General features: G+C 38.7%; 1 protein-coding gene across 10 annotated transcripts; it reads left to right on the forward strand.

Moving 5' to 3' along the window:
* Nucleotides 1-748: 748 nt before the first annotated feature.
* On the forward strand, nucleotides 749-19731 carry kdm2aa (lysine (K)-specific demethylase 2Aa). 10 transcript variants are annotated; one of them, XM_027145859.2, is made up of 23 exons: nucleotides 749-1022; nucleotides 4583-4705; nucleotides 5241-5379; nucleotides 7271-7349; nucleotides 8396-8442; nucleotides 8670-8848; nucleotides 8952-9058; nucleotides 9399-9492; nucleotides 11827-11980; nucleotides 12110-12225; nucleotides 12379-12505; nucleotides 12719-12942; nucleotides 13371-13448; nucleotides 13763-14014; nucleotides 14390-14506; nucleotides 14918-15004; nucleotides 15184-15336; nucleotides 15676-15702; nucleotides 15913-17033; nucleotides 17579-17742; nucleotides 17934-18089; nucleotides 18212-18427; nucleotides 18652-19731. In XM_027145859.2, the coding sequence occupies exons 2-23, from the start codon at nucleotides 4670-4672 to the stop codon at nucleotides 18831-18833; spliced, it is 3855 nt and encodes a 1284-aa protein (XP_027001660.1). In that variant the 5' UTR covers nucleotides 749-1022; nucleotides 4583-4669; the 3' UTR covers nucleotides 18834-19731. The 10 variants fall into 10 exon arrangements, with proteins under 10 accessions (XP_027001660.1, XP_027001655.1, XP_027001656.1 ...); XM_027145855.2 differs by lacking the exon at nucleotides 4583-4705 and having other exon boundaries at nucleotides 755-789; nucleotides 916-1022; XM_027145860.2 differs by lacking the exon at nucleotides 749-1022 and adding an exon at nucleotides 1398-2491.
* The last annotated feature ends 1282 nt before the right edge of the window (nucleotides 19732-21013 follow it).

Genomic DNA, 21013 nt, shown 5'->3' on the forward strand with positions numbered 1-21013 from the left:
AGGCTTACATAGCAGTCTGTTATGTCATCCCTTTTCGTAAACAGTCAGTTTCTCTTCAACAGAGAACAATAATATTTTTTTCTGAAAATGCAAAATCTTAGTTGTAAATGATACAATGTCATTATTTGCGTTATAAAATCCCAATGGATCTGTGCTTAAAATGAAAGCTTCTTCCTGAAATCATTATAAATAAAAGGAATAAAATGTAAAAGGTTTTTATTTATTTATTTATTTATTTATTTATTTATGTATTATTATTATTATTATTATTATTATTATTATTAATCATTCGTGTTACTTGCTGCCCTAGTTGGCTCAACTTTCTTGGCTTAACATTAATTATTAATTGTCTTAGGTTACGTGTAGTTCAGGTGTAGTTCTCTGCAGTCTGGTTGCTAAAGAAATGAAATAAAATGAATGAATTTCAGTCTGGACCTGGTGATATGTACAATATACACTCTGTTACACAATCTTATATTTTGTAGAAAACATTAACAAATTATTCCTGGGTTTGGGGGCAAAAAAAACAAAAACAATAGTATTATTGCATACCATGTCTCTTATAAGCATTGTAATAATTAAATACCATTTATCCTACAACAATAAACGTTTCTTACATGTCTTTTTTATAAAACTCGTATTTTATTGTTTAAAATAAGAAGTGAACTTGAGAATAAAATATCTCAGCCAATCAGAATTGCCATTCTTATGGTGACCAATCAGAAATTACTTCCTTGTTCTCAAACCCACCATTCGGGCTCCTGGGGTGAGACCATGCGGACGAACAAAGTACATGGCTACCTGTTATTTTTATTTAGTCATGGAGCTCATCCTGTCTGAATGGCTTTAACAGTATTATAATGTGAACTTGTGTTTTTTGTTTTTTTTGGTGTGTGTGTTTTCGGTCATTTAAAAGGAGTTGCAAATTCTCCAAAAATAATTCGAGCCCCAAACAGCATTCACATGTGAACATGGAGGAAGCGACTGCAAGCGATGGGACGTCAAGCTCCGGTCGAGCAAAGGTTAGGAGGCTGAATGGTGACATTATACGCTTTAGATCTAGTGTTATACAATTCACAAGTGTCTCTGAATGTTTACTAAGTTTTGCCCTATAACTCGGGTTACACATGATGCCCTTTGATTGGTTATACGGACAAGACATTTGCTTGTAAACCAGTAGTTTCATTTCCTATCGATCGACAAATTTTCCTCGTTTTAGTGGTTCCTTCTGCTGTCTGTTACCGTGTCATAAACACGTACGATATAGTATTGTATCTATAGTCTACGGCTTAGATTGGCATCTTGTCCCACTAATTATAAACGAACCCAATGGATCACGTCGGATTGTGATTGGAGCAGATGTTCTAGTGGGCGTGGCTTTGTTAGAGAAGCAGCTGAGTTTTTATGACGATTTGAACATGGCGGCGAAAGACCACCAATGGAACTTTATCGTGAATACAGATAGACAGAGCGGATCTGTCCAAACGACACAATTCCCCCCCTCAGTTGATAAAAGTTGATAAAGAAACCTTACTGCAACGTATATGTTGTTAAGAGAGGACGATTCGGAGCCTGTACGGTGTGGGATTTAAGGGCAAGTTTAGCGAAGTTTCTTTGTAAATAACCATAACCGCGTTACAGTGGGATAAACCTTTTCTAAACTGTAGCTAACGCTAGCTAGCTGAGTTAGCATATAGATAGAACGCGAGATGCGCTACTTCAGTCTTTATTCCATTTCCCCCTGTGTTGCCATGGTGCGCCTTTTACCTATAATAACTGTTGTCACGAACGCGTTCCTGGATCAGACTTTATCAAAACGGAGGTGAAGAAATATCACGAACGCGATGTCCGTTCTAGCGAGATAGCTAACAATCCGTCAGCTACTTTTGCCGATGTGTTCGGAGCTAAGCTCTAGCTAGTGCTAATGCTAATCCGTTTCACCCAGCACTGTTTTGTTTTTGTTTTGTTGGAGCGGTGCTTCAGTTCAAGTAAAGGATAGTTATATAGTCGGTGTATTTAACACGGTTTGTTAAGTGAAGTTCCTGTAGGTTGTTTTTAGTCAAGTAAGCGACAAGAATTGTGGTTTAATGTGGAATAAGCCGGCTATCATTTGTTAAGTAGACCAACAATAACAGTTCATTAACCGCCATCTATCTAACAAGTTATAAGCTAGGATGTTATTTTAAAACTGATAAATTAAGGTAACTTTGTACACAGCGTCATTTGTTTATTATTATTATTATTATTATTATTATTATAATAAATACACTGTCGGGTCGGTCGTGTTTTTAATTACGAAGTTTTCACTTTAGCTAGTTTTTACTGTAGCTATAAGGGCCAAGTGTTTTCTTCACTTCATGAGATTTTGAGATTTCTACAGACGAGTAGAAGTGAGAGCTGGTGTGGTTTTTTTTTTTTGGTGGGAGTATTATTTCCTACACGACACACTCTGGATATGGAAGATCTAAATCCACGGTACAGCAAACGACTGGTAGGTAGATTTAATCTAATGCCCAATGTCCACCCACTGTTAGTGATCTGATAGTCACTCAGATTCTAGAATTAGGTTTAATCACGGAATCAGCAGCTCATGACGTGTAAGACTTTGTGCGAGACCAAAATGATGTACATTTATTAAACGATTAAGTCAGAAACTGGTGCATTTTTTTTGGGTGTTTTAAAGTTTTTGAGTCACCTATGCAAAGCTTGCATGATTTTGATTATTTTATTTTAGATTGTAACTTGGAGGCAAAATAAATGAAGTAAATGTTGATTCTGTAATTTTACTGCTTCATATTGCAACTGTAAAGTGTTTTGGGATCTTTTATGTCTGTATTTTAGGTTTTATTTGGCCTTACATTTTCACCAGGTTCCAATTTCCATTGTGAGTAATGGTGTTGTCTTCACTTCCTGAGCTTTGACACTTCTAGAAGACTAATCATTTGTAGCCTCTTTGCTTCTTCTGTCTTAAGTCTTGCAAGTTAGATGAAAGGATGATGCAGTGAGACACGAGATGGAAGTGTTTTTTTTTTGTTTTTTTTCCCTTTTTTTTTTTTTTTTAAAGAGATGGCAGTGGGAATAGGAGCAATGTGATTGGTTGAGCTGACCATGTGAGCAGAGATGCGGAAGGGGGTAAGGAGTGGGAGTGGGAGGGAGGGGACACTGCAGAGGCAAAAGATTACAAGAGGAGAACGGACAACTGGTTTTACCACCAAAAGGAAAACCGAGATAGAGATAAAGGGATGGAAGACAGAGTGGAGACACTTACCCTTGTGGATGGTGATGTGTTGAGGAAACGAGGGAGGAAGAGGAAGCGAAGGAAAGGGGATGAAGATGTGACACTGAAGGTGCGAGGTGTGTAGTGTTTCATTGCCCTCCACAAGGGCTCCATTTAGGGGGACTGCAGTCTCAGGCCTCAGATATAGAATGTACAGGATCCTGAAAGAAAGAAGACAGACATAGCAGAGATGTGCTTTTGGTTTATATGTAAAGAGCTGTTTTATCAGCCTTGCCTGTAGTGCTCTAAATTGTGCTGTTTTGTCACAAGTGCCCTTTCTTTTCTATGTGTTCTTTTTCTATGCAATCTACTAAACTCACTTCGGGATCTGTCTATGTATTACTGATCCAATAAAATGGCCATTAATTTGGAAACCCAACCAGCCAGGTTTGTCCTTATCACATTGTCTGAGTAAGAACACAATGTTCCTGGTGCCTTGTCCTCTCTGCCTGCTTCAATATTGTTCATTGATCTGTTTCTATCTTGTTCACTGATCTGTGCTCTGTAAATGGCTTTTTTTTTTTTTGCGAGGGACACTGAAAATAACTATGTTCTGTATTCTTAAAGGAATACACTTAGGGATGAATGTATCAGTCTTAGTGGTATTTCTTCAGACAAATTGTTATATTAATAGGTTCTATGATAAAAGTTGAATGTGTTTGGTTCATGCATAAGGGCCCATTATCCACCTGCAGTCATTGTATAAACAATTTGCTAGCAATATCGAGGCAACAACAGCAGTTTATTATTTGTAAGGATGTTGCAGAGTCATTGCAGGATTTTGTATTGATTTTATTTTTTCATGTCTGTGATTGAGACAGACCATGTGACTAACATGCTTTCTATTGGCCAGGCATCATTGTAGAGATGCTTTTGTAGATGGGTTGAAATGTTGGTGTGGGGGACAGTGAGAAAGAGAGGCATTTTTTTACTACTGTAGTCATCATAACAGGCAGTTCATCCTTTTGAAAGAGATTTTCTTTATTTATATATTCTATGTAAAAGTAATTTTGACCTGTGGGGTACATTTTTCTCGTTTTAGAACAATGACCATATTTCTTGATTATCAAAAGAATAGTCAGCCATTAAAATATAGTGAACATGATTAGTATTAAGCAATTTTCTGTAAAAAAAAAAAAAGTTTCTGTAACCACCTCGAAAGTGATTATTTTTTCATAACAGTACACCCTGAAATGTTTTATTTCTCTTATTCCATAGTGACATTTATTTTTGTTTTTTATTTATTTTCTTATGTAATTATTTCCTCATTTTCATCCACCGACCAATTCTCTTGTCTTATGACAGCTACCAGCCGGTGGGGGTGTGAAGAAGGCTAACACATTTCTCAGAGACATGTGAATCCAGACACTGAATTTTCTCGAACTGCTTCTCATGAAAGATCACATGAAAATGATGTGCAACCTATCAGTTAATATCCAACTTGTATTTTAATAATATTTGAAATCTTATCCAGTGTGTCCACCCCTGAGCTCCTGCTCATTCTTGTCTAACAATACTGCTATAACAGTTAGACTGTTTAGAAATATATCAATAAATCAGTCTGTCTTTTTTCCTAATGTATTTATTACGTATTAAGCAGTGTGAGGCTGAAGTGTGTACTGTAAGCTAATGTTAATTCTGCAGACACTCTGGTGTTAATCATCATGAATCCCAGCTGTCAATAGCAAACAAACGTATATTTATTATTATTAAGCTTGGGTGCTTTAATTAAACCATGAAATGTTTCAGTGGCAGGCTGCATGTTTTGAAAACGGTATATCTAATTTACTCACGATTATTGAAACATTTGCTTTTTATAGCTGTAAAGCAGCACATTTTAAGTTGTGTTTCACAGTAGCTCACCTGTATCAGGGAGTGTTGAATCCTTGACTTAACATCAACTGATCAGACTGTAGGATCAGTAATAGGTTTCTAATAGTTCTTTTTGCACCCCTCTTCCCAGCGGTCAGGAACGCGGCGACGTTACCATGACGACGGGATCTCTGACGATGAAATTGAGGGGAAAAGGACATTTGACCTGGAGGAGAAAGTGTACAGTGATCGCTTCGGTTTTGATAGAATCAAACGCATGGAAGGAAAAGGTATGGCCTGACCACACAGCTTTGATTTGGCAATAAGCTCTGCATATGTGTTATCTGGACTTGCAGGGTTGCAGGATACTAGTAGAAATAAAACGCACACTTTGTTATAGTTCTGTGTTCACTTGCAAATCTTGTTTTCATTTCTGTGTTTTTTTGTACGGTTTAGGTTAGTGGTGTTTAACTCTATTTCTGCTCAGGCCAATTCACCTTCTTGTACTCTAACACCAATAATCTATATGCTCTGAAATTAGAATAGGATGTTTCAATAGGAAAAGGAGCAGCTAACAGCAGATATTACAATTCTGCTATGATAATTATGTTTTATGAATGCATTTGTTTTCTTAATCAATCTTTGTTTGAATATGCAGCAGACAGGTTCTCGTTTTAACTTGCATTTCAGACCAGGTGCAAGCCAGCTGTGCTAAATAAAAAAATATATATATAGTCTACATCTACAGGAATACATCCTCAAGAACAACCTGTGATGGCTACTCTACAAATCTGCTGTAAATTCTGGAGAATGTGAAAATGTTGGCTGGGCGTTTTCACACAGGCCAAATGAAACTAGGCTTCAGGCCGACGTGGGCTGGGTTGTGGGATGGGTTTATATGTCATCTAACTTGAGTAACATGAGAATGAAAAGACAAGGGTGAGGCTATGTTACATAAGAATTTGCTTACCTAGCTAGCATCGACTGTTAGCACCTTACTTTATTGTTCTGAATGTTTGCTTGACAGGCCAGATTTTGCCACATCACCAGCCATGCACTTTGTTGTTACAAAATCTTGATCTTATTTAAAATGAATAGGATGCTTTGAACTTGGAGTTTAATATCACCATTAGTAATTCTCTAGTTCTCAGTGTTGCAGCTCTCTTTGTATCCCTAAGCTGCTTTTTACTGGGGTTTATACACATTTTTTTAAGGATCTGCAGTTCTACAAATATTGGATTATAACAAGCCTGCTGTCTGTAAGATTCTTGTGCCAAGTTATCCCAAAGTAAGAATAATGTCAAACTTGATGTTAATTTGCATTAAAAAAAAATTGTGGCTTAAGATAAATAAAATCTTTTTCTGCCAACTTGCTCAAGAAATTATGATCAATATATTTGGCTAAAATCTATTGATAACTTATATTAGGTAATATAAATATTTGAAATAATTTAAAACTACTGACTCAACAGTAAGCAGCATTTAGCTTTTTTTGAGAACCCCTTTCTTTCTGATGTGAGCTGCCTTGACCTTACTACCTGTTTCTGTGTAGAAGACCACATCTGACAGCTTAAACTACATCATGAATCTTTTAAATAATATATTTCAGTATGGCTGATGTGTGTAATCAGATGGGTCCAGGACATTAGGCTATCACATTTTGCCGTGATGCCCAAATATACTCACAAAGAGTTGGTGTCTGTGCAGGGATTTGTTCCAATCAAGCAGGAGCAACACCTAATTCCACCTGGAAAATTAGTTGATCTTGGCTTCCAAAATACTGTGAGGTTTGGCTTGTGCTTGGTTGGAACAAAAACTTGCTCCCGAACTGGCCTTTTCTATATTAGCTCAGACTCCCCTTCTCTAATGGAAAAGAAGAAAGGTAAACTGTAAATGGTATCTTGCCCTCAAATACAGCATCAAAAACCTCCCCTTGTGTTAACTTGGCAAATTAATTGGCCCTTATTTCTCCTGTCAAATACATGTCCTACTCTGTTTTGGAAACCTATTATGACGGGTAAGAATTTTATATAGCAAATTATCTTTTTTTCTTTTTTTTTTTTTCTTTTTTTTTTTACAATCTACATATTAAGATGGGTTTTTTTTAGTGTATTTAATGCTGTAAACAAATTGTCTTTTTTTTTTCTGTCTTCTTCTTCTTCTTCTTCTTTTCTCTCCTAGATTTTACATTTGAGTTCATCCAGAGAGGCGGGCTAAGAGATCCAATTATCTTTGAACGACCAGATGGACTTGGAATCAAGTAATTCATCTTGTCATACTATAAAACAATTCATCATTCATGTTTCAAAAAATACTTCATTGTTTCAAACTACTCTTTAGCCATCTGTTTTGCCTCGTAGCCCTTAAGTGATTTGGTGGACACATTTCTCTGTATGGAACCGAGTAGAGGAGGATGTTTTTGTCAATAACCTATTTTTGCACATAGTCCACTGAAAAAGCTCAGGGAAAGCTAAATAACCGTTTTGCAAAGTGTAAAACTTTATTGTGTAATCTTTCATTCTGAACCCCCTCTTAGTGTTATTTGGCATGAATATTTGATTGATCGATTCTGCAACTGCCTTCCAGTATGAGTTTTGAGTCAATGGGTTGTGGGTCTGTTCTTATTGGAGCATAAAACATGTTGAAATTATTGGTTGTGATAATGTTCCTAATGCCAAATGCTGTGAACAGATGATAACACATTATTAATGTATTTGATCAATTTAACCACTGTAATAAAGATTTATAAAGTTTTTCCTTTCCCTTTTTTTAACCAACATCTCTTTGTAAATTTTTTTTTCTTAACCAAGAGATGTGTAACACTACAAAATTATCACAACAAACAAATATTAGCAATGCAACAAATCACAATTTTACAATAAAATTAAGGCAAACTATACAATCAGTAGAGAAGGTTATTCCTGTTTCTGCCACTAGAGAGGAAACATATTTCCTTTACAACAACTTGAGGGTTGAGGATCAGTCAGGATTATGTATTTCTTTGCATGTTTAATTAGTACTGCACACAGCTTGATTGAACATTAGAGAAGCACATTGCATGTTGATAAATAAACATGGATATGTTTTGAACCTTTTCAGCTTTCTTTCTGGATGTTCTGCAGCAGGACATATTCAAATATTTACTGTTGTTGAATTTGTTGTTAATGTTGTAGTTTTTTTTGTTTTATAATTTTATGTATATCTTGCCCATCAACGTTTTTATTCTTAAGACATTCGCTGCTGTATCCTGTTTTTTCTTCTGAGTGTTTTTTTTTATTTTTTATTTTATTTTATTTTATTTTGTAGAATGCCAGGTTCAGACTTCACTGTGAACGATGTGAAGATGTATGTGGGTAAGGAATAACCCACATTTATTAAACTCTGTATGTTTTGTATTACAGTGGGAAAAATATTAAAATGTGTTTTTATAAAAGTGCTTTATAAATAGCAATATAAAATTGTAATTATAAATATATTAGGTAAAATGTGGTAAAATATTAGGAAATCAATTGGAGTTACATTAGTGTAAAGATGATGCTCATTGTGCCATTATGAGAATGCCGAACACTGTCTATGGTAGGCAGTCGGCGAATGATTGACGTGATGGATGTGGCCACTCAGAAGGATACAGAGATGTCTATGGCACAGTGGAGGCGATACTACGAGACCCCGCCTTCTCAGAGAGAGAAGCTGTACAATGTCATCAGCTTGGAGTTTAGCCACACCAAACTAGAAAATTTAGTCAGGAGACCTGCAACGGTTAGTCATGCAGATATTCAGTCAATACTTGATTCACTTCCAGGTTATTTTCCTTTCTCAATTATTTATTTATTTATTTTGTGTTTTTTTTTTGGTCCCACAGGTGGATATAATAGATTGGGTGGATAATATGTGGCCACGACACTTAAAGGAAAGGCAAAGAGACTCCACCAACTCCATCCTTGAAATGCAGTACCCTAAAGTGCAAAAGTAAGTTATGTCTGATTTGCTGCGGTACAAGTGAAATAAAATGGTCTGTGCTATTGTATGAAAATAACACGCTCCTCTTCATGATGTCCCCACCCCAGCATGGCTTATATTCATGTAATCACCATCTGCCGTGTCTTAGTCCTCATTTGTATCTTTGATTGTATGAAATTTCTGTAAGATTTGCTAGTGGCAAGAATTACTGTTTATTTCATGAACTGGAGGATTATTTATCCCTAGCCCATTCTCTGATTGTTATCCTCCATCGCTATTCAGCATTCTTTTTATAGTTTTTCTTCACTTTCTTGAGCTCATGTTTTTAATCGTATTTTTGTGTTCAAAGATACTGTCTGATGAGCGTGCAGGGCTGTTACACAGACTTCCACATAGACTTTGGAGGCACATCTGTGTGGTACCACATACTGCGAGGATGCAAGGTATGTGTAAATGTGTTCTAGTCTGTGTTAATCAGTAATGAGTTTTAGAAATATACTATTGTAGTGATACCCTGGCAATACTTTCATAAAAGCTAGAATGAAGAACCTTACATGTGAGCTCAATGTGTGAAGGCATAAAAAAACTTTGTGGCTCGAAGTCAGTCCTTATGGCAATATAATCTGTTCTCACTGCCCAAACAAAAGCTCCCTGGCAGTTTCTTTCTGTTATAAAATTCTGGCTCTTATCTGTCTGAACACAGCAAAACCTGTGTAATAGAAGCAGAGTAGAGACAGGCCAGTAAAGTCAAGAAACCTTTATTGTCATTTCAACCTTATATAGCTGACGCAGTAGATGGTGAAACGAGACGTTTCTCCTGGACCTTGGTGCTACATAGAACAAATACAGAACTACATAGAACAACACAGAGCCTGAGGACTTTGTAATTTGTCCTAACCACATAAAGTGCATCTGTGCAAACTGCAACAGTTTGAGACAAAAGACCATGCTAACAATACAAAGCACTACAAAAAAAATTCACACAGTGAATACCAGTGTGTATAAAGTGTATTATACAGTACATTTGTGCAAAAATATAGACAACTGAACAAGAGGGTTCTATTTAAACATATTTTGACATGGATGTATATTTATATAAGTGTGTATCTGTGAGTCTGATGGCTTGCGGAAAGAAACTGTTAGTCTGGTCATGAGGGACCAAATGCTTCGGTATCCTTTTCCAGATGGCAAGAGGGTGTGGGGGTGTGTGAGGTGTGTGTGTGGTGTCATCCACAATTCTGTTGCCTTTGTGGATGGAGCGAGTGGTGTAAACGTCCGTGAGGGAAGAGAGACTTCGATGATCTCAGCTGTCCTCACTAACCGCTAGCAGTTCCCAAACCAGACAGTGATGCAGCTGATTAGGATGCTCTCGATGTTCCCTCTGTAAAACGTGGTCAGAATAGGTGGAGGGAGATGTGCTTTCCTCAGCCTTTTATAGGAAGTAAAGACTCTGCTGGACTTCCTTGGTGATGGAGCTGGTGTTGAGTGACCAGGTGAAGTTCTCTGCCAGATAAACACCTAGGATCCATCGATTTTCAGCGGAGAGTTTTGCTCTGTGCTCTTCTGAAGTCAAGAACTATCTCTTTAGTTTTATCATTGTTCAGAGACAGGTTGTTGGCTCTACACCAGGCAGTTAGCTGTTGCACCTCTCCGTATGCTGACTGGTTGTTCTTGCTAATGAGACCCATCACGGGCGTGTCATCAACAAACTTGGTGTGATTCGATCTGTGCATTACTACAGATTCGTGAGTCAGCTTAGTGAACAGCAGCGGACTGTGAACAGCAGCGGACTGAGCACAGCCCTGAAGGGCCCCAGTGCACAGTGTGGTGGTGCTGGAGATTTTGTACCCGGTTCCAGACTGACTGACATCCATGATACAGTTGCAGAGGGAGCCCAGCATCAGGTGCTGAGGGATGATTGTGTTGAATGCTTAACTGAAGTCTGTGAACAGCATTCGTACGTATGCATCTTTATTATACAGGTGGTTCTTGATGTGCCTCCTGATGGCCCTCTCGAAGCATTTCATCCCGATGGGTGTGAGTGTGACGGGACGATAGTCATTGTGTTGGGACTTTGCAGACTTCTTTTGCATGGGGATGATGGTGGTTGTCTTGAGGCTTGTAGGAACAAGGGTGCTGCTCAGGCAAATGTTGAAGATGTCAGTGAAGACCACCGTTAGCTGTTCTGCACATTCCCCCAGCACTCCATGGGTTAACTCTGCATAAAGCAGTTACCTTAAATCGGCTGTGGTTGGATCAGAGTACCTGGTTGTTGGGGGGCGTGATGGGATGGGGAAAAGAATGGTTTTCCTTTTTGCCTTCCGATCTATAAAGGCTTTCAGAATCTGACATACATAGTGTAAATAATGTGTGACTAGCTTACATAAAGCCACCATACTGGGCATTATTTGGTCATTTGTTAAATTTCAACAGTGGTTTGTTTATGCTCATACAGTCTCTGGATATACCTAGACACATTTAGCAGCCTGTATACCTGAACTTAAAGATACCCTAACTCAGTGGTGAGAATAAAGTTGTAAGCATGTTTCAAGGTAAGTTTCAGTAGTTTATTGAGCATCCAAATGTAAAAAAATATATATATTTATGATGCTGTGTTCAGTTTATTTTTGATTGTTGAAAGTTACAAGATAGGGGGTTTGTTTTCAAGCAACCGCTCTTTTTACCGCTCTAAAATCAAGTCGTCAGCAGTTGAAAAGGTGTCATTGTGTCTTTAAAAGCCATTGTAACTGAGTGACATAAGACCTTCTGTGCCACAGGTATTTTGGTTGATTCCTCCGACACCACAGAACCTGGAGCTCTATGAGAACTGGGTGCTGTCTGGAAAGCAAGGCGACATCTTCCTTGGAGACAGGGCTACAGATTGTCAACGGATTGAGCTCAAGCAGGGCTTTACGTTTATTATCCCATCAGGTGAGGTGCATCATTTAAATCGTTTTTACAGAAATGTATTATTTTCACTGAAGTTATTTCATATCAAGATATCTCGTTTCCTGTTTTATTAAGGTTTGTGTTTATGGGTGTGTTTGCTCATGTCCACAGGTTGGATTCATGCAGTGTATACTCCTTTGGACACTCTTGTGTTTGGTGGAAATTTCCTACATAGTTTTAACATCCCCATGCAGCTTAATATCTGCAGCATTGAAGACAGGACACGGGTGTGCAGATTACGTAATCCTAGTCAGAAATATGTGTACAAATTTATTGGTCATTCTGAAGATTTCAGTTCCAGGATTTAAATTTATTATTATTACTGCCTTTTTACCTTTCATACAACTTTAACATGTTTCTTATTTCTCTGTCCTAATCAGGTGGCTGCTAAATTTCGCTACCCTTTTTTTTATGAGATGTGTTGGTATGTGCTGGAACGGTATGTGTACAGTCTGACCAACACCTCCTACCTCATCCCTGAGTTTCAGAAACACTCTCTAGGCATCGGTTGGTATCTCTGCAAGAACACTTAATCTAAAATCGCTAAACTGGCTATTGGTGAATAAAAATTTTGAAAAAAACTTTGAATCCATTGGCATATGGCAAACTATACACACTATTTACTCTTGGCCACTGTGTGCCAAAGGAGCTGTTTTGTTAGATCCTTTATCCAAGGAATAGGAAATCACAGAATTTTTTTCTTTATTTTTATTTTTTCAGGCCTTAAGCGAGAATTTTCTAGTTCTGAAGCATTGAATGGTCATGTAAAGGATGAAGATGATCCTCCCTCTCCTCCAACTCGGCCAGGGATGAAAGTTCACATGACTCCTTTTGAGCTGGAAGGTTTATCGAATTTGCTCGGAAAACTAGAATCTCTTCCCTCACACAAAAAATGTGTCCCTGCAGGAATACACAATGCACCTGCCTTGCTCCATGACATGCGGGTAAGCTTAAGGAAATAATGCTGACCAGACTGTAAACAAGTAAAATAAATGTAAGATTGATGACCTATAATCATTTTTGTCATGAATAGCTGTGATATGATGAATGCATACGAGCAATGTTATGTTCGGCATGATTAATCAGCCTACATTAGCAGAAGAAGAATCCATAGCGCTTACTTGATTTACACTTCTGCACATTGGAAAACAAACCCTAATAATCTTAACAAATTTCTAGGAAATACTTTTTAGGTGCTGCACAAAAGAAGTGTATTGGTGTCATTTTACAGGATCGAATTCAAATAAATCATGTATTAAAATATGTGCGTAAAAATGGCACTTGTCTTGGTTGAAAATCATATGATCAGCTGTTTATCTTGGTTCTCTTTCCTCATGCTAATAGTACATGTTTTTTTTTTCTCTCCCCACAGGCATTACTTAATGAACACACCAATGATAACCCTAAACTTTCATACACTGGAAGACCCATTGTTAAATGGCCAAAGAGGGTAAGATCATATTTAACTTGGCTTGTTATTTATACATTTAACGATTTGTAGGACTCACAGATCAAAAGTTATTTTATTAATGTTTTTACATTGGTTCTTTGTGTTTTATCATAAATATCTAGCATTGACCATTTTATTTTATATGTAACACACTTTGAAATGCTGAACTTAAATAAAGTGCAAGAAAATGAATTTAAATTGATTTTTTTTTTTTTTTAACCACTTATTTAAATTTAAATGATCATATTGTTACTACGTTAGCTGTCCTTCATTTTGTTTTGTTTTTTCAATTTCACTTACTTTGATCCAAACAGCCCTCCTGGTACCAGCCTCCCCCGCCCCCTGCCCCAGTAGGTCGTCCCAAATTAGCCACCACCCCAATCCTCCCTCGTCCAACAAAGCCAGCATCAGCAATGTCAGCACTGCGGCGGCGGCGCGTGCGCTGTAAGCGTTGTGAGGCATGTCGAAGGCCAGAATGTGGCGAGTGCAATTTCTGCAGAGATATGAAGAAATTTGGTGGCCCTGGCAAACTGAAACAGACATGTGTCCTTCGTCAGTGTCTTGCTGTGAGTTGTAGTCCCTTACTTTTACATGTTGTGTTCCGTTTAATATCATATTCCCAATTCACTTTAATTGCAGAAGAGATTGATTCTTCAGTTGTGTTCACTGTTTTTATTAAAACTTCTCATACACCCCACTGCCTATGTACAAATATACTATGTAGTAGTACAAACTCGATGACATTTTTTCCTTTTTTGACTTTTTTTTTTAATTCTTATTTTATCTTCTGATTTTTATCTAGCAATTTCTGTTTGCAATGTGAATATATTTCCACATACAAGCTATACATGTCACAAACAGGAGGAAAAAAGAAAGGCTAAGTGGTAACTCCCAACCAGTAAACTTAATGTAGACTGTCTTTTTGTCCCTCTCACATGTAGCCTGGCTTACCTCTCTCAGCGGTATGTGAAATTTGTGAAGAAGGGAACCAGGATCCTGGAGAAGAACTCATGGAATGCTCCAACTGTGCACAAATTGCTCATCCTGGCTGCTTAAAGGCATGTTCACATGTTAAGCAGTAATATATGTATACTGTATTATATAGGATATATATGATGCTTGTGGAAGGCTAATAAATTAATCAGCTTTAAAACTGATATAAAAGGTGGAAAGAAGCCGTTACAAGTAGGTTACATTTTATTTAGAAAAGCTTAACATGTGTTGCACAAAACCTGGGACAGATGGATCTTGTTTTAAATATGAAGTAGCTTCGCATTTCAGGACCGATTTCTCCAGACTTTCATTATCGTTTCTCACTCGTTTTTCACTCAACTGCACTAGTTTTAGTTTTACTAAATATGTGCTATCTTTTTTTTTTTTTTTTTTTAGTTATTTTATTAGTTCTAGCTAACAGGACAGTATTCTGTATTGCAATGTTTTCCTTCATTATGCTATTTTTTTTCCTCCAGGTGGCAGGTGATGGTTTAGTTAACAAAGATCTGCCCAGTTGCTGGGAATGTCCCAAATGTGTCCTGGGCAAAGACACGGACTCTGAGGTAAAGCATACATGCATAGTTTTTTTACAAGCTTATTTTGAAACAATGAGTTTTTCCTGTTCTGAATAGTGGGTAATATAAATAGTTATAAAAATGTTTTTCATATGTCTCAAGGCCATGTATACAAGCACACACAGCTGTAAGTGTTTAACAGTGCTGCTTCTTCCCCTGTGTGTCAGTCATCGGGCAGCGGTGATGACCTCACGACTCAGGATGGGTCGGGGGGGCTGAGGGGCGGGGCGTGGCACGGGGTCGGGCGGCCCCCTTCCTCTCTGTCACATGGGCCGCTACAGAAACAAGTGGCGGCCCCAGAGCAGCGGCTCAGGAAGAGGGTGAGAGGCTCCGCCTTCCTCACGCCACGGCTGCCGCACATGCATCCAATCTCCTACTATCCCTTTTTCTCTGTATCACTTTCTTTTGATTCCCTGCTACCATTTTCCTGTCTCTATTTGTCTGTTTCAATTTATCACGCCGTTCCTGCCCCTTTTCATTATCATCCCGTTGCCCCATCGCTGCTCGGACTGACTGGTGGGGGGAGAGGACCACAGAATCAGCTCTGTCTGCTGCCTGTTTGATTTTTCATTGTTTGTTTGTGTCCTAAATTCTGTGTTCATTTGTAAGGACCTTCATTAAACATTTTTTTTCTTTCTTTTTTTTTTTCTTTTTAACAGAGCAAATTGGAAGGAAACAAATTGCTTGTGAGTATTAAAATGATATGGTGTTTTTAAGTACCAGAATTAGTGCCACCAAAAAAAAAAAAAAAGCTTGTGGCTCTAGGACCAAAGATAAACTGCTATTAGCTACCATAGCCTGTATATGTCAATCTTTGCAAAATGTCAAACATGACATGATTATTTAACATAGTAGCTGCTTTGCTAATATACAAGTCCTCTGAATTCAATCTTTAGAAACGCAAGTCATCCTCTCTTGATCATCGTGTGGCTAAGATCTATCGCAGACATGGAATGGATTCAGGCAGTGATGATGAGGATGGAGAAGGAAGAAGGCGGCTCTCTCTCCACTCAAGGGGTGCAATATCTGCTCGCCGTGGATTTGGGTCCAGTAGGCGGGGCCTGTTAAGAGGCTCATCACATCGAGGGGGCAGAGGGATGACCACAAATTCCTCCTCCCTGAAAATGAGGCGCGGACTTGGTGCAAGGGGTGAGCGGGGAGGTCGTGTTCGTTTACGAGGGGGGTCCAAAATGCAGCGGAGGCGTTATGAAACAGAGGACGACGACGACGATGACGACGACGATGATGATGACGATGATGATGAGGAGGAGGAAGAGGATGAAAGTGAAGAAGAAAGACACATGGGCAGGCATGAAAGGGAACACCGTTCACGACGGCGGCGCCGCAGAGGTGAAGATGATGACGAAGATGAGGACGATGAAAGTGAAGAACAAGACTTTGATGGAGAGGATGAAGAGATGGAGGACCTGGATGATGGAGCGGAGGAAGATGATGATGAGGGTGAAAACCATTCAGACTCAGAACCTGACCCTCCTGTTCTGTTTGTCGCAGACTTAAATGATGAACTGTTAAATGGTTCTTATCTGACTGTCACATTACAGCGGCCATCAAAGGCCAAACGGGATCCTGGGTCTATTGTACCCAAACTGGAGGCAGCCATGTCTCCTTGCACTCCTGGTAATGCTGATTTACTCCAGCGCAAATCGCTTAACAAATTTCGCCAGAAAAACGGCAGCACTGTCTCCACTGGAAATGGTCTATCACAACCCAAAGCCAGTCAAGCATTAGGCCGACATACACGCCACAGAAGTTTGAACCTTGATGGTAGAGCATCACCTTCCTCCACCTCCTCTCGCTCTTCCATTTCTCCTCCTCCTCCTCCTCCCCTGATATCCACTGCTGGCTTCTCCCCTCCTTCCCTCCTCACTCATCCCTCATTCCGGGATGTAGGGAACGAGCCAGGGTGTGAGAAGGAGGTGTGGGTGTCAGTGTTTCGGTACCTGAGCCGAACAGATCTGGCTGTGTGCATGCGGGTTTGCAAGGCCTGGTATAAATGGTGAGTAAAGGCGGTAATTGTTGTTATTATTCTCCATACTCAAAATGTAAACGTTTTTACTGGACTTTAGCTGATTGGTCTACTCATTGGTCTTGTTTGTTTTCAGAATCAGACTTAAACATTTTGTTTCTTGAGCTATGCAAATGTCTCAACACAATGATTTATGAAACGCATGCAGCACTTTTTTCATAAATCACTGATTGGTGTCAGTAACATGTCTACAGTGCTGTTTTTCAAAAAACTCTCTGCTTTAAAGGGACACATTACAGTTAAAGGAAACATTTAAAGCACCAACATGCAAAGGCATTCAAGACAATTGAGCGCATCCAACTTTGTGGCAACAGTCTGGAGAAGGCCCACATATGGGTGTGATGGTTAGGTGTCAAGGGGCTTTTGGTCATCAAGTTTATTTGTTAGCTCTCAACCTATCTAGGAGCCGGGAACCTTCAATGGACTGTTTCTTTTCCAGTTATTGAAAGAGGCTAGCTGAAATTTCTTCTCTTGTAACCACTTTTCTCTCTCTCTCCCTCTTTTTTTTTTTTTAGGTTTTATGATAAGCGTTTGTGGACTCGAATAGATTTCAGTAGATGTCGCTCTCTCAGTGGTCAGGCTGTGTCCGCTATTATTAAACGGCAGCCTATCACACTTGACCTGTCCTGGACACCTGTTTCCAAGAAACAAATCACCTGTCTTATCCACTATCTCCCAGGTATTAACACCAGGCTGGTGCTGCACACATGCTTATAATGCTACAGCATCGCAATAAACAACACAATTAGAATAAATCAAAATAATTTGTCAGATTACAACGTTTAAACATTTTTTTTGTATGTTTTTATTTTACATGAATATAATCTAATGCGTAGCTAATAACTTTTTCTCTTTGTCTTTGTTTACCAGGACTGAAGGATCTGATCATGTCAGGCTGTTCTTCATCAACTCTTTTGGGCTTAAGTTCTCAGAGCCTCCCATGTCTCCGCACGCTGGACCTGTCCTGGGCTGAAAGCATCAAAGACGCTCAGCTCAGAGACCTCCTCGCGCCATCAGGTCAACTGCGTTAGTAGCCCTGCCCACATTACAACTGAAATCTTGAAACAAATAGGCCGAAAGAAAGATTGTTTCTTGCTAACATTTACCTTTAACTAACTACTGTCTTAATCTTTCTCCAAACCATTTAGGTAGTGAAAATCGCAGCAGGCTGAAAGGTGTGTTAACGTTGCGGCTATCTGGTCTGGATTTGAGTGACTCGACACTGAAGCTGATAATTAAACACATGCCGTTGCTGAGGAGGTTAGACCTGTCGCATTGCCCTGTCCTTACAGACCAGTCCATCAGCCTGCTTGCAGCTATTGGCTCTAACACACGCAGCACTCTGAGAGAGATCACCCTTGCAGGTATACATATTTCTTACATGGAACCCCAGCAACATTGTGGTAAAGTGGGCTTGGCCTTATTGTCCTGAGTTTTGAGGGTCAGTATTGATGATTGCCCAGAAGGAAGAGTTTAAATAAATAACATTTGCAAGTTAATCTTTAACTGTAGAACTGTGGATCTGTTTATAATTAAGAAGTATTTCTGCATTTGCATTTTGACTGAAGTGGTGTTCTTTTATCCCTAGGTTGTAATAAGTTAACAGATGCGTGCCTAAATTATATGAAGCGCCTCTCGGCTCTCACTCTCCTGGACCTGCGGGGCTGCAAGGGTATCACGCGACATGGCTGTGAAAACTTCATTTCTGACCTTTCCTACTGCACCTTCTTTTGTCTGACTGAGGATAAACTCATCCAGAGGATATCTTAACACAGACACACACATACAGCACACATGCTCTTACACTGGTGTGCTCAACAGGCTCCATCATTAATGCTCCGACACGATTCTGAGCTTCCTCACTGAGTCTGGTTGAGCAGGTGGATGGCGGGAAGAGGCTGCGCCCCTGGGGAGAGGATGGACGCACAGAATCTGAGGAGAATTATGTTCTTTCGTGCCAGGCATTCGGGCTCATTCAAAGTGACTTGTAAAGAAGATACCAACACTCATGTGGTCGAATTGGAAATCAAAATGTATTGATCCAAACTACCTGAGTGACTGAGAGGAGTCCAGTCTTAGGAGTATTGTGAGATGTTTAAAAAGAATGTTGGCTACATATAGCAGTTTCAGGTATGGCTCATGTTAGGATACAGTAAACCAGCATTACCATGAGTGGGGGGGAAAGGAACCAACCATGGTGCGAAATGTTGCCAAAAAACCAAGAGGCAATGACATGCACTTAAATTTGAGTGCCACAAAATGTAACTCTGACTTTGACCCAACATCCCACAAAGTCCCAGTTATGCACACTTCAATCTTTGACATCTTGGCTAACCTTTTGTTGTCTGTACGGCTTTACCAACATATTCTACTACAGTAAACTGTATCAACTTCTATTAAAGCCTCTTTCATTCTGGTTTTTCATCTCAAGTTTCCGTTGCTTTTACTGTGATCTTTATCTTCATGTATCTCTCCCACTTTACCTGTATTTTTCAGTTTTCTTCCATATTACCATATTCCTCTGTACATTTGCTGAGTTGTTTATAGTGTACATGCATTTTTTTTCTTCTTCTGAAGCAATGTCTTAAGTGCATCCTGTAGCAACACAACCTTTTTCATATTTTTTTTCAAGAAAAGGGAAAAAAATAAAGTCACATGTTCTGTGAGATTTGTGGCTAAATGTAACTCTTTCTTCTTATGGTTATTGGATAGTTGTCATTAATTTTTTTTAACCCCAGTGTCACTCATTCCCATCTATATGAGAACATTTAGAAATGGGCCTCATAACATAAACTTGAAAAAATTAAAACAATGTAAACTTAAATGTGTTCCTAAAAAAAAAAGTAAAATAAGCTTCAACATATCAGGTTTGTTTGTGATTAAGACTAAAAATTGTCTGATTGCTTTTCTTTACATCAAAATTATTCACGTATTCTGCTCTGCTGTTGAACCTAGATGTAGAAATTCAACCCTGGACACAGAAGAAATGCATTATTTTATGCACGGTTTATTATTGGCCGATATCTGACACAGCATGGTGTCTAGCTATGCATGTGTATGCAAGTTAGAGGTAAAAAGCAGTGTTGAATTGTACTCTATAGTGTAAATTCATGTGATGTACAGATTTTATTGCTCATTCACCAGCAGTGTGGAAAAAGAAAAGTAAGTACTTGGTTATCAAACAGCACTCTTCTAATTCCTCAGTCCCACAATTAACTTAACAATAACATTATAATGTATATATATTAATTATATATGTATATATATATATATTTTTTTTTTACCCTCCCTTAATTTCTACAAATTTCAGCTATAACCCGAGGCACTAGAGGGTGCAACTCCTCCAGTTTTAAAAAGTCATGCAGTGCTGAGATAAATGCTGCTACGTTCAAATGCCTAGAGCCACAAAGGGATTTCCATACTGAACAAATGCATGTTTGTACATCCTTGCAGTCCTTTGTTTGTCATGTAGGTGACGTGAATCTGAGTACACACACGAACTCTTATAGGTTAGGCTGCTCACACGATATCCCTTAAATATACATACATTACACTGTTCCTGTTCAATTAAGTAGAATCTATTCATTTCATTCAGTGATCTTGAATTGTGTTCAATATACTGTATCAACGAGGCCGTAGTGAAGGTTTTGCAGCAAGCTCTTATGCCATGTCTCACCATCTTCATTCATAGTCTCACAAGAAGAGTGAGTCATCATTTGTGTTGTAGTTATATGCCTACCTAACATCCTTCCACTGTAATTTGGAACTTGGAACTAATGGAACTTGCCTCAACACGTTGCTTCAATTCCTTCATCCGTCAGCACATGTAATTTTGTATAATTAGTGCTATAGGTCAATAAAGAGGGTGCTAAGAAGCAATGAGGCTAAGATGTGAACCCTCAGTGTTGAGAGTAAAGATATTTGGGGGGGGGGATTATGTGCATGTAAAA

The sequence above is a fragment of the Tachysurus fulvidraco genome, chromosome 4 (genome assembly GCF_022655615.1).
Source record: "Tachysurus fulvidraco isolate hzauxx_2018 chromosome 4, HZAU_PFXX_2.0, whole genome shotgun sequence".
Lineage (NCBI taxonomy): Eukaryota > Metazoa > Chordata > Actinopteri > Siluriformes > Bagridae > Tachysurus > Tachysurus fulvidraco.